This window comes from Medicago truncatula, chromosome 3, assembly GCF_003473485.1.
Source record: "Medicago truncatula cultivar Jemalong A17 chromosome 3, MtrunA17r5.0-ANR, whole genome shotgun sequence".
Classification (NCBI taxonomy): Eukaryota; Viridiplantae; Streptophyta; class Magnoliopsida; order Fabales; family Fabaceae; genus Medicago; species Medicago truncatula.
The window spans coordinates 9,832,783-9,845,759 of record NC_053044.1 but is presented as its reverse complement, the minus strand read 5'-3'; the positions used below and the strand labels follow the sequence as shown (position 1 = coordinate 9,845,759).

General features: G+C 30.1%; 1 protein-coding gene across 1 annotated transcript; it reads left to right on the top strand.

Moving 5' to 3' along the window:
• The first annotated feature begins 8,015 nt into the window (after positions 1-8,015).
• Positions 8,016-12,445, top strand: LOC11423911 (ATP synthase subunit a, chloroplastic). The gene is made up of 3 exons (XM_024778673.2): positions 8,016-8,386; positions 8,468-8,529; positions 11,800-12,445. Exons 1-3 carry the CDS (start codon positions 8,016-8,018, stop codon positions 12,405-12,407), a joined length of 1,041 nt encoding a protein of 346 aa, XP_024634441.1. The 3' UTR covers positions 12,408-12,445.
• The last annotated feature ends 532 nt before the right edge of the window (positions 12,446-12,977 follow it).

The window sequence follows — 12,977 nt, the reverse complement described above, 5'->3', positions numbered from 1 at the left end:
AGGAATAAATGTAAAATTAGAGAATATTATTCAGAAATTTTACTTTATACAACATTAGCTCCTTTTTGAATTTAGAACACACTAATTCATATTAAATGCATTCTTAAACATGTCTTCTTAAAACTTAAAACATAATTCAACAATTTTAATCATCAAATCTGATTTATAAAATAGTTTATGAATATTATATCTCCATGAAAGGAGCATGAACCAATAATGAAAGAATAGTTACATTTTAGACTAAGAATAAAATATCATAAAAATTGATGCAAACAACTAAGGTTTAAAATCATATATTTTTGGAATTGATTTTATCATGCATTTCTTAGAGCATCAAATTATTTATAACAAAACATTGCATACCAATTTTCAAACATTACAAATTTTATAAATGAGTGTTATACTTATGGAAAAAGTATTAATATAAATTATTATACATTATTATATGATAATATAAATAGTTTTAATAAGTTTTGTGAAACATTTTGATTAATTCACACTGTAACGCCATATTTCTATTAAAGCAATTAAACATGCGAATAATTCATATATTCAAGAAATAGTCACTACTTTCACCAAATCAAAGAAAAACAAAAGCAAATCAACGGTCAACATGCATGTATATAAAACCTCATCAGTCGCAGCGGATACAAACCTCATACATCAAACATACATGTCATGTGATCTCAAAAATGCATAAGCATAAAATCTCCAAGTCCGACAAATGGACAAAATCTCAAAGCATAAAAATAATCCAACAAGATCTAGAGCTAACAACAAAACCCTAGATCAGAGCCAACTCTATTCTAAGACCCGATAGCGGAGAAAGCTCCCACTATCCACCAACATTAGGAACTCACCAATCTACTAAACCTGCACAACGTCTACCCATCCGTACAGATAGGCAGGCGGTCCATAACAGATCCACTGGGGTAAGTATTACATCAACATAATCAATAACACAGATAAGCAGGAATAGCATAATCCAAATAATAGTTAATCATGGATATTTCAATTTAAACATCTCGTACATGATCAATAATAATATTCACATGCATATACTTACATCAAAACCTCAATATCTCACATCAATAATCATCGATCATATGAACAATTATCAACTCACAATTATTCATACACAATCACCGATCACATATCATGAACAATCATTAATCATATTTCAAGAAAAAAATCACCAATTATATATATATCATGAACAATCACCAATCATAAGCCATGAACAATCATTAATCATTTTTCATGAAAATTCACCAATCATATATGTCATGAACAATCACCACAATCCAAGTTTCACCGACTTATATTCAACGAGCACATCATCATCAATAATCATCATTCACAATTCCACCAATTCCATGAGTTCATAAGTTCACATACTTAATCATAACATGATACAACAATCCATCAAATACAAACATCACCATCAATCACTTACAACCACAAGTACATCAAGTAATTTCACAACTAGGACTCATGTCACCTCATGATATGATCCTAGACACAACACCTATATGCATGCGGTACCGTTCATCACCAATATTTAGGCCGTCGCCCATGATGCCGACAGAACATCATAATCATCACCAAAATCATCACCAATATTTTAGGCCGTCGCCCATCATCACCAAATATGTATGCATGAACATATGACTCAACAACAATGCATATGTCCACACAACAACTCACCATATCATCACCAAAATCATCACCAATTGGATATATAAACATATCCGTCATCACCAAACATGTATTTGCATTTATGCAATCACATCAATAATTCATCACCACTTATATAATCATACACCATGTCATAATAAACATACGCATGGATTCACCAATATCATCACCTTCTCATAATTTCATATCAATTACATGATTTACAATAATCAACAAACATCAATTATCACATGTGGTTTCACCAAATCAAGCACTCTCATATTCCAAGTAAGAGGGAAAACAACATCTCATGATAAATATCATATTCAACATCTACGATTCATCATACATCAACATGATTATCAATAATCAACAATGTCATTCAACATCATATATATATATATATATATATATATATATATATTCACCCACCATATCATAATAAACAATGTATATGGATTCACCAATATCATCTCATCATTACAGTATTTCTCATATACCAAATAAGAGAACATACAACACTTCATGTTAATATCATATCCAACATATCAATATTCAAACGAAGAGTGAATGATACAATTCTTCCAAAGCGGTTAACAAATGAATTTTCAAACGAAACTCCCGTTTTCTCCCAAAACGATTTCTCTCCAAAACCAAGCGATTAAAACAGAAAATCATACCATCTTAATTCACTCTAACAACTTCCTTATCTCATTCAACATCATCAAAATCAAACTTCTTCTTTATCAACCCGTTTTACAAAACCACCAACAACAACTCATTTTCTCAACAACAATCATGGTATATGAACACCCAAGCCATAATTCATAGTCAACAACATATCTCAGCAACAACAACATCAATTGAAACTTGATTCACACCCCAATTCAACAGCAACATGTCATAAGTCATCAATTAAGCATAATTTCACAACAACCCATTTTCATACATTATGAACATGTTATTTCATCACCAACAATTCATTTATCATTCAATTAACATACTCAAACTTATCACCAAAACAAGAGCACGAATTTTAACAACAAATATCAATTCATTCCAATCAATCCATTTCATACAACAAAGAAAATTGCAAACAAAACAATCATGATCAATTCAAACTTGAGCTTCACTTTAACTCCTAATTCTCCAATCTTCAAGTTTCCCCCTTTGCTAACCCTTGTTCTTCCTTTCACTCCCTTTCTATCTCTACCTCTCTCTAACTTTGTGAAATGAAATGAATGAATGAATTCCACTCCAAGTTTTAGGTTTAGGTGTGTTCCCACTCAATTGGGCTCAATTCTAGACCCTAATGGGCTTAACCCATTCTAACACAATTCTAAAAAGTTTCTATACACTCAACGGTAATTACTAACAACGGTAAATTATAACCAACGGTCACTAAACGGTAAAAACTAATCACTACACTAGTAACTTAGTAAAATAAGGGTTCTCACTAAATATTAAAAATAATTCTCACAAAATTACCATTTTACCCTTACCCGCCAAATGACCAAAATACCCTTCTAATACGGTAATCCATGTAAATGCACCCAATGACAATTAAATACACACAAGCACAAATAATCACATAATAATTAATTAAAAATAAATCTAGCGAAAAATTGGGCTGTTACACACACCGCAAAGATATTTATTTGTATCGCAGCGTCGATTACAGCCGAAATCGCGACAACCTTAACGCGACCGCGATCGCAACCGCGATTGTTATTTAAAACCTTGGCTATCAAGCCAATATTCATGGGCCGAAATAGTGGTGTATCAAAGGGGATAGGATTGTCTCCCGTGAATAATCTCTCCTGTTTTCTCTTGTGGAAAATCTCAGCCATTCATTTTGTTTAATGACAATCAATGAATGTTTCCCTCAAATAAAAAAAAAAAGATGTTAACACAAGCAATTAAATCACATAGGCTTGTCTTTGTCCTTTCCTTCATTCCTCTTGAGATTCCCTTCACTCGCAAACTCATCTGACTCAACCCAGCTTCCTAACAGACCCATCTCAACGGCAACCTGCACAAGTGATGGCCGCGCGGTGGAGTTGAGAGGCGCTGCACCACGGCAGCGGTGGTGTTCTCACTCCCATATTTATTTTCCACCTTTCTTTCTTCAACAAATTAAAAGATAAAATTCATTAAACTTCAAAAACATCAATTAATTATTTTCTTGATTGAGAGAGAGAGAGAGTGTGTGAGAGAAGGAGATTCAAATTCACTGTTTCATAAGAAGTTGGTTTTAGATTGATCGCTGGGAAATTGATTTTTACACTCCATCTCTGCTTCTACTTCTAATTCTTCTTTTTCATTCTCTTTTATTTTTTGTAGCCGAATCATCTAATGAAATTGCAAATTGGATGAAAAAGGACAAATTGTGATGAAAAACCACACACAAATTTGAACATCATGGGTTGAGATGAGTTGGTGTGTTGTGAGAAAGGAAGATGATATTGGTTATGAAGAAGGAATGAAAGGAAAAAGACAACCCATGTGATTTAATTGTTTTATTAATAACCATTGATTTGTTTTTAAAAGGTATGTTGGTATTTTTTATCATGTTAATTAGTTTGTGTTCAGTACTGGATCTCTTTTATCTTCAAGAAGTTGGTTGTAATATATACTTTAAATCAAGTCAGCCATTGACAAATAATATTGCACTATGGTTAATATGTTGTTGATTACGTTTGTAATCATCAGAGTTTTTTTTTGCAGGAGTTGTATATATTTATATATTTTTTTCTTCTGTATTACCATTTATGATTAGTAATAGCATTGGTAACTTGTAATTATGCAGTAGTCCAAATGACATCCTTTTACAAAGTTTGAACAATGACATAGTATTAAAGAAAGTTTAATTAATATATACGTTGTTGGATAGTTTAGTATGTGAAAATTTATTAAATTTTCAAAGTTTTAGAATAATTATAACTAGAGCTGTCAAAACGGGCCGACCCGTTTAGCCCGAATAAATATAGGGCTTGGGCCTAAAATATTGAGCCGGAATTTTAATAGGGCTTTTTAGCCCGGCCCTTAAAAGCCCGGTACCCGTTAGGGCTAGCCCGAACGGGCCGCGGGTAGCCCGTTAGCCCGCATAACAAAAAAAAATTCTATAAATTATATATATTTTTCAAATAATTATTTACTTAGTTGATTATCAAAGTAAAAAACAAAAGTGAAAATTCAATGAATTAACACAAATATAAATGTAATATAAAATTATATTTATTCATTTCGTTATTTATAGTTTTAAAGATCGAATATATAAATATCTATAACCATAACATATTTAATTTATTTAAAATCATTTTCCTCGTCGTTTTAGTTTACGACGTTTGTACGAAAATGTTTACAATTTATTTTTGTGCTAGACATTATTTAAACATATTAAAAATATTATTTATAAAAAAATTATAGCAGTGTTTTATAGTACTTTTTTAAAATAAAAAATAAAAATAAATAAATACGGGCCGGCCCGTGTAGGGCCGGGCTCGGATAGTATATTTCAAGTCCGTTTTGTCAACCGGGTTTTTTGGCCCGACCCGCCAAAGCCTGAAGCCCGCCAGGGCCGACCCGTTTAGGGTCGGGCCGCCCGTTTTGACAGCTCTAATTATAAGTACTTGAGACAATTACAATATTAGTTAGTTGCTATAATAGAGTCACATGCGAATAGTAATTTATCCTCATAAAGGATATCATTATTATGGAAAAACCTCTGTCAAACCTCTGTAATTTTTACCGCTGATTTTTGTTGATTGTCTTCATCTTTATATGTGACCTTATAAACGATAATTTTGTTTGAAGGTCCACATAATTACAATTCTTTGTGATTTTCCTTGGTCAAAATATTACTAAAATCAAAATGGTAAAACATGATTTATATAAGTTGTTGAATACTTAGATGCATAAGCATGATAACTAAAACAACTTTTTTTTGATAAGGCCAAGAGAAAGGGTAGGCATCAAGGGGTAACTAAAACAACATATAAGATAAAAAAAAAAATATAATGTGTTGAAGTATGAAGATAATAGATAAAATATATGTATTTTTGGTAGAAACAAAAATGTAATATATATTTTGAATTCATTTAGTAATTTTGAAGTCGGGTTTTAGAATGAAAAGATAAAATGATAAAATGTATATACTACGATAAATGTCATACGTTTTATGAACAATTATATCACATATAATGTGTTATACTTAACTATATATAATTTGGTCAATGTAGTGTGTGATATATATATATATATATATATATATATATATATATAGAGAGAGAGAGAGAGAGAGAGGAGGTATATTATGAGAATGAGTATCTTATATGAGAAATGTGAGAATAATTATTAACCATCAGATCAAAAATAAATGGTTGTGATTAAAAAATCTTATTTAAACAATCCATGTGCCGCACTTAGTCTTTCCACCATACCTATTCAATTCAACGTTTCATCTTCTCCAAAAATTTAAATCTCCATTTTCTGCAACATTGTAATTTCTTTCTGCAAGCAGATTTGCAATAGTATAACAAATTCGTTTTTAGTTTATGATGGTTTTCCCTTTGAACGGAGATGCAGTTTCAAATTGATAATGAAAAAATCTGAGATTTCATGTGCTATTAATTGAAAACCAAAAATTAAATTAATTGATTTAAGTAAATAGTTAGAAAGATGAGAAAATGGAGTCAGTAATGTTTTGAGATGGATTCATGTTCATGTTGATTTAGATGGTGGAAAAAGATGAAAAGGGTTTAGTAGAAATAATTGAGTAGAGAGAGACATGTTGTTATTAAAATGAGATTTTTTAATCGCAGCCATTTATTTTTGATCTGATGGTTGACAATTATTCTCATGGTTCTCATATAAGAAATTCATTCTCATAGTATACATCCTCTATATATATATATATATATATATATATATATATATATAATTTTTGACTAAGATTCTCGAAAAAAATATTGATGAAATATATATTAGTATTTGCGTGTTATTATTTAAAATGTTGTCGTGTCTTTTCAATAGTAGACCTTATATAGTTTTGAAATATATAGATGTTTTCTTCAAAAAAATAAATAAATAGATGTTGTGTCATATATAGGTAATGTTTCAATGGACAATGCTGCAAATTCGTGGAGCCATATTGACATGACAATTCAATGGACATACATTGTTTTTTGAAGATAATGGACATACATGTTATACCATACGGTAGGATATTACTCTTTAGATAATTTTTTTTTGTAGTTATTATGTGAATGTATAATAGTAAATACAATATCATATTATTTTTTTCCGTGAATGTGTTATGATATGTTGCAAAACTTATCAAAATTTTGGGGTACAATTACAGGTTTATATTATTAGAGACTATAAACATAGGCTTATATTATGGATAAGCAAGTTTAATCACTTTCATTTGGTTAAAATTTATTGTTGTTTATGTGTAAGTGTCAATGCTATGTCTGGTGTTTGTGTCTGTATCAATGCTTCAGAATGTTGTATGTAAAGGTCATTGTATGTACATGTTATGTTTTTAACTTACTTTTAAGACTACCAATTATTTTGTTTAAGAACTATTTTATAGTGAAAACTTTGTTTGTCTTGTTTATCATATACTGTATACTAACTTAGATTAATACTTTTTCCCATAATTATAACACTCATTTATAAACTTTGTAATGTTTGAAAATTGGTATGCAATATTTTGATATAAATGATTTGATGCTCTAAGAAATGCATGATAATATCAATTAAAAAAATATATGACTTTAAACCTTAGTTGTTTGCATCCATTTTTATGATGTTTAATTCTTAGCCTAAAATGCAATTATTCTTTCATTATTGGTTCATGCTTCTTTCATGGAGATATAATATTCATAAACTATTTTATAAATCAGATTTCATGATTAAAATTGTTGAATCATGTTTTAAGTTTTAAGAAGACATGTTTAAGAATGCATTTAATATGAATTAGTGTGTTCTAAATTCAATAAGGAGCTCCTAGAACCCTAACGGAGAAACACTCTAGGAGAGACAAACGTCGTATCCACCAAGATGAAATTTTTTCAGCAGTCTCTCCTTGCATTGGGTAAAATCCAAATCTCTTCAAAAGATCATTTTCACTCTCCTTCTTTCATTACGAGACAAAAGGGCAGAGTTTATCGCAACACCTGGGTTTTCTTCGGCATTATTCTCGAAAGCGCAGTACCTACTATAAACATGAGGTGGATTGGTGACGTAGCGAAGCAATCACACCTGTGCTTGACCAGCTTCAGTTGGGTATATGCTACTATATTGCTGTCATTGGTACTGTTGAATCTGCCAACATGATTGCCATGGGAAAGCTCTTGAGATTGTCTATACAAGAACCAATTGATTGCGATCCAGGCTCATGTGGTTGCCACCATGGCAATCACATATCGGTCTTTGCATACATTAAGAATAATGGAATAGCTCTTGTCGAAGACTATCCATTTGTTTCTGAAACTCAACCTTGTTATGCAAAGAACATCCTTCATAAACCAAGGGTGTTCATCAACGACGTCACGGTTTTAAACAAGCGTGGACTTTTGGGTGAAGATGAACTCAAAAAAGCGATCTCTATGCGACCTGTGATGGTCATTTTGAAGGTTGGATACGAGTTTTTTGAGTTTAAGGGGGGAATTTTCAGGACTGAAACCAAGGATCCCAAGTGGGGGTACCATGCGGTTTAGGCAGTTGGTTATGGTTCGTCAAGTGAAGGTGACTACTACATCTTGAAGAATAGTTATGGTGTTAGGTGGGGCATTGGTGGATACATGCTGTTAGAGCGCAACAACAGTCTTCTTCATGGTAGATGCGGTATCTTGATCAGCCCAGTGTATCCCATTATTTACTAGATATATTGATCTTTGCTGGAAATTATAAACACTTAGCTTATTCATGTCATTTACTGAAATGAAATCTGTTGAAAATTCCCCCCTTAAACTCAAAAAACTCGTACTTTTCTAAATAAGTTCTTGTTGTAAAATGCAACTTGAATTATTCTTACTTTTAATGGTTCATGTAAACTTTGTTCCTAAGATGACATATCATGATATGCCTTAGAATTGGATCATAAAAATACCTTAATTATAAAATTTCATAACCATACGAAATTTAATGATGTTCATAAAATTTGTTCTAGTTTATTCATTAACATATTCATTTCTTGATTCTTAAGTGATATATTTTGAAAATGGTTTTTGCAAATATGTTAACATGGATTATGAAAATTTCATTATACAAATATGTTTTTAAATGGATCTTAATTTAAGATTTATCTTTGAAAGATTTTCAAAAGAAACACATCATTTGTTCCTGAACTTTTTATGATGTTGAGAATGTTCTAATCACAAAGATCAATTAAAATTTGCATGTATAAGCCTAATGAATTAACACTTGTGTAAGTTCATATTTTTTTAGGCAAAACGTTAAATGTATATTGATTGTATTATTATCAGTCCTTTATGTTATAAAATGACAATATCTTATCATTTTTTATGAGATTTTTTTCAAAGAAATTTGATTTTCTAGGCATGTATGATGAAGATTTACGTTTGCCTGTGAGTTTGATGATTTTTTTTTGGAGTTTTTGATTATTTTTTTCATAAAAAAGGATAACTATGTTGTTATTTTATAACATAGATGACTAAATCGTGACAAAAAAAAATAAAGGACGAAAGTGTTACCTAAAATAAAGTTAAGGGACTAATTGTGTAGTTTTGCCTCATTAATACGGTAAAACTCCATGAGTTAGTCTCTTAATCATAATGGATGATAGACATGAGATTTAGAACAAGAAAAATGTTAAAATATATCATGATTTCGATAATACAATATATGTCATATGTTATTCTTACATATGTATTTTCATGATTTGATTTTTGATGACTTATCTAAAAATCATATTCAATGTCTTTCAATATGAATATTTTAATTGAATTTTATCGTTGATAGGATTTCAACAAAATAAAATAAAATAAAAATCATATTTAACAAGAGAATAATTGTGTAAATTGTTAATAAATTAACAATAAATTCAAAATTGATCTAAAAAGGGATTTGAATGTTTTATTCCTAAACTAATATTGAACATGTTCTTGGCATGAATATTTTGTTTAATCATCGTTGAATGTTTACCTTGTTGCACTTGCAAAATTTGGAGACAAAAATAGAGATATAAACATCAATGACATACCAGTATATGTTTGTGCATAAATATGTTGCGTAAATACTTCTCTTCAAACTCATCTTATGTGTTTAGAATCTCTTTTAAGCATGAAAACTTGAAAGATAAATACCTAAGAGAACTCACACAAGCACACTTACAGATAAGTTTAAACACATACTTGATTATAAACATGTGTGTTTTCCAAATTCTAAATACATGTAGTTGATTTCTATTATAATGAGAAAATCATATTGCCTATTTATTTAAAGATGTTTATCCATTGGAAAAATCTTCAACATGAAAATCTTTGGAGAGAAATATTTTTGACATTGCGTCAAATGACTCTGATTTCATAGCTTCCACTAATGAATTATTTTCTCTCGTTTTAAAAAATTGTTGAAAATGATCAATTGATCATAATTGTGATTATTCAAATGATAAACTGAAATGCATATTAATCATGTTACATGCTTGATTATGTTTGATAAGAGAATATGACTTCGCAAGAAACCATGATTCTTATGTGCAATATATTTTTGTTGTTTCTTCCCACATATGTACTTCATTTTTTTTTTATATATCATACTCAATATTTTTTGATAGATGCCAAAAGGGGGAGAGATATATGTGATGAGAGAGTAACATAGGATGTGGAGAAAAATCCAAGATGGATTTGATCAAAATGAAGAATGTAAAGAATTAACCTCTTGCATATGTTTAGGGGGAGTTTAATTAGAATGATAAGAATTAAACTTTTGCACGTGTTTAGGGGGAACTTAATTTCATGTCTATGAACATTCTTACGTTTTTTATTATACACATCCATAAAACTTAAGACTTATTCAAAAGGTTTGTCATCATCAAAAAGGGGGAGATTGTTGAAACAAAAATCTTTTTGATTAATGTTTTAATGATAACAAACCTTCTGGAATAAACACTAAGTTTTATGAATGGTGATCTAATGATGTTTGCACTTAAGTCTTTTTACAAAAGTTGACAAGAAAGAAGTCTCTTACAAGTGCATATATATACTCATTTGAAGAATACCAAAACAATACTATCACAGGCTCAAAGAAGATATAAAAAGAATATTGTTTGAATCAAATGAGTGTTGATTGAAGATTCAACAAGAAGATAAATTTTATGATCAATTGACACATCCTGGTCACCACATGGTTTTCATCAAAGCTTTAAAGATTCGAGGAATAAATGATTAAAATTTGAAAGGAATTATCTTCAAATAGCTTCTAAAAAGAGTTTAAGGAAAATGTACAAAAGTTTCATTCAAAAGAATGATTGAATGTACTTTCATGATTACATGCATGGCTAAACTAAAACATCTCAAAGATACTCAATGGAAAGAAACATTATGTGCAATCACTAACATGAACTATGAGATAAATTGCATCATCAACAAAATAATTAAAAGTTAATTAACCAAGAATGTATTGTCATCCTATATATAATAGAACATTATCAACTCCGATGAAAAAATGTTCTCATGATGATGATGCAAGAACTTTTTTATTTATTAGTTAACAAATATTTTTATGGCTTAAATATGTATTTCATCCTTGCAATTAGGGGTCGTTTAAAAATTGGTCCCTATAATCGCTAATCCTGGCAATTTACCCTTGCATTGTTTAATCATTTAAAATTTCGTCCCTCTCCCCACTTAATCACTGTCATGTCACTAATTTGATGACGTGGCAATCACTGCCATACATGAAATTCCAATTTTACCCCTGAGTTTCCAATTCTTTCTTCAATATTTTGTCATCTTCTTAACGGCAAAATTAGAATTTCATGTGTGGTAGTGATTGCCACCTCCCCGTATTAGTGACGTGGCAGTGATTAAGTTGGTCAAAAGACAAAATTTTAAATGATTAATGATTATAAGATTAGTTTGCAAGGATTAGCGAATACTATCTTATTAATTTCAACCATTCTAGTTGTTAGAAATCCGCAAACTATTCCAACGTCCGGTCAGAATTTCTTTGAATATGTCCTTGAATTCATCCGAGACGTGAGCAAAACTCAGATTGGAGAAGAATATGGTCCGTGGGTTCCGTTTATTGGAACTTTGTTCCTATTTATTTTTGTTTCGAATTGGTCAGGGGCTCTTTTGCCTTGGAAAATTATAAAGTTACCTCATGGAGAATTAGCTGCACCCACAAATGATATAAATACTATTGTTGCATTAGCTTTACTTACGTCAGTAGCCTATTTCTATGCGGGTATTTCAAAAAAAGGATTGGCTTATTTTGGTAAATACATCCAACCAACTCCAATCCTTTTACCGATTAACATCTTAGAAGATTTTACAAAACCCTTATCGCTTAGTTTTCGACTTTTCGGAAATATATTAGCTGATGAATTAGTAGTTGTTGTTCTTGTTTCGTTAGTACCTTTAGTAGTTCCTATACCAGTTATGTTTCTGGGATTATTTACAAGCGGTATTCAAGCTCTTATTTTTGCTACCTTAGCTGCGGCTTATATAGGTGAATCCATGGAAGGCCATCATTGATCAGTTATCAAAATAGTCTTTTTTTGATCAATTTGTATTTTACTCCAAATTCAAATAAAATAAAAAAAGAGAATTTTTTATAATTAAAAATTATTTTTATTCTTAATAAATATAAAATAAAAAAGAAAATCAGAATAGTATAGAATAGACTATATATATAACTCTATAAATAATGATAATCTATATATATATATTATAGATTATATAGAATATATAAGAGATAAGAGAATAATCAAAATAAAATATTATCAAAATATAATAAAAAAAAAATTTAAGTATATAAATTTTTTTTTCCTGGTCATATCAATACGGTCATGAAATTTCGATTTCTTTGTCTTTTTTTTTTACATATAATGGATTTGCCTGAAACGCTACACGATTTTCTTTTAGTCTTTCTGGGATCGGGTATTATATTAGGAAGTCTAGGAGTAGTATTACTTACCAACCCTATTTTTTCTGCTTTTCGTTGGGACTGGTTCTTGTTTGTATATCCTTATTATATATTTTATCAAACTCCCATTTTGTAGCTGCATCACAGCTACTTATTTACGTGGGAGCTATTAACATTTT

Bases quoted from the DNA above. Each gene is read 5' to 3' on its own strand.
- LOC11423911 (XM_024778673.2), top strand. From the start codon at position 8,016: ATGATTGCCATGGGAAAGCTCTTGAGATTGTCTATACAAGAACCAATT. The intron at 8,387-8,467 runs GTACCATGCGGT...TTATGGTGTTAG, and splicing joins ACCAAGGATCCCAAGTGGGG to GTGGGGCATTGGTGGATACA. The intron at 8,530-11,799 runs GTATCTTGATCA...TGCAAGGATTAG, and splicing joins TCTTCTTCATGGTAGATGCG to CGAATACTATCTTATTAATT.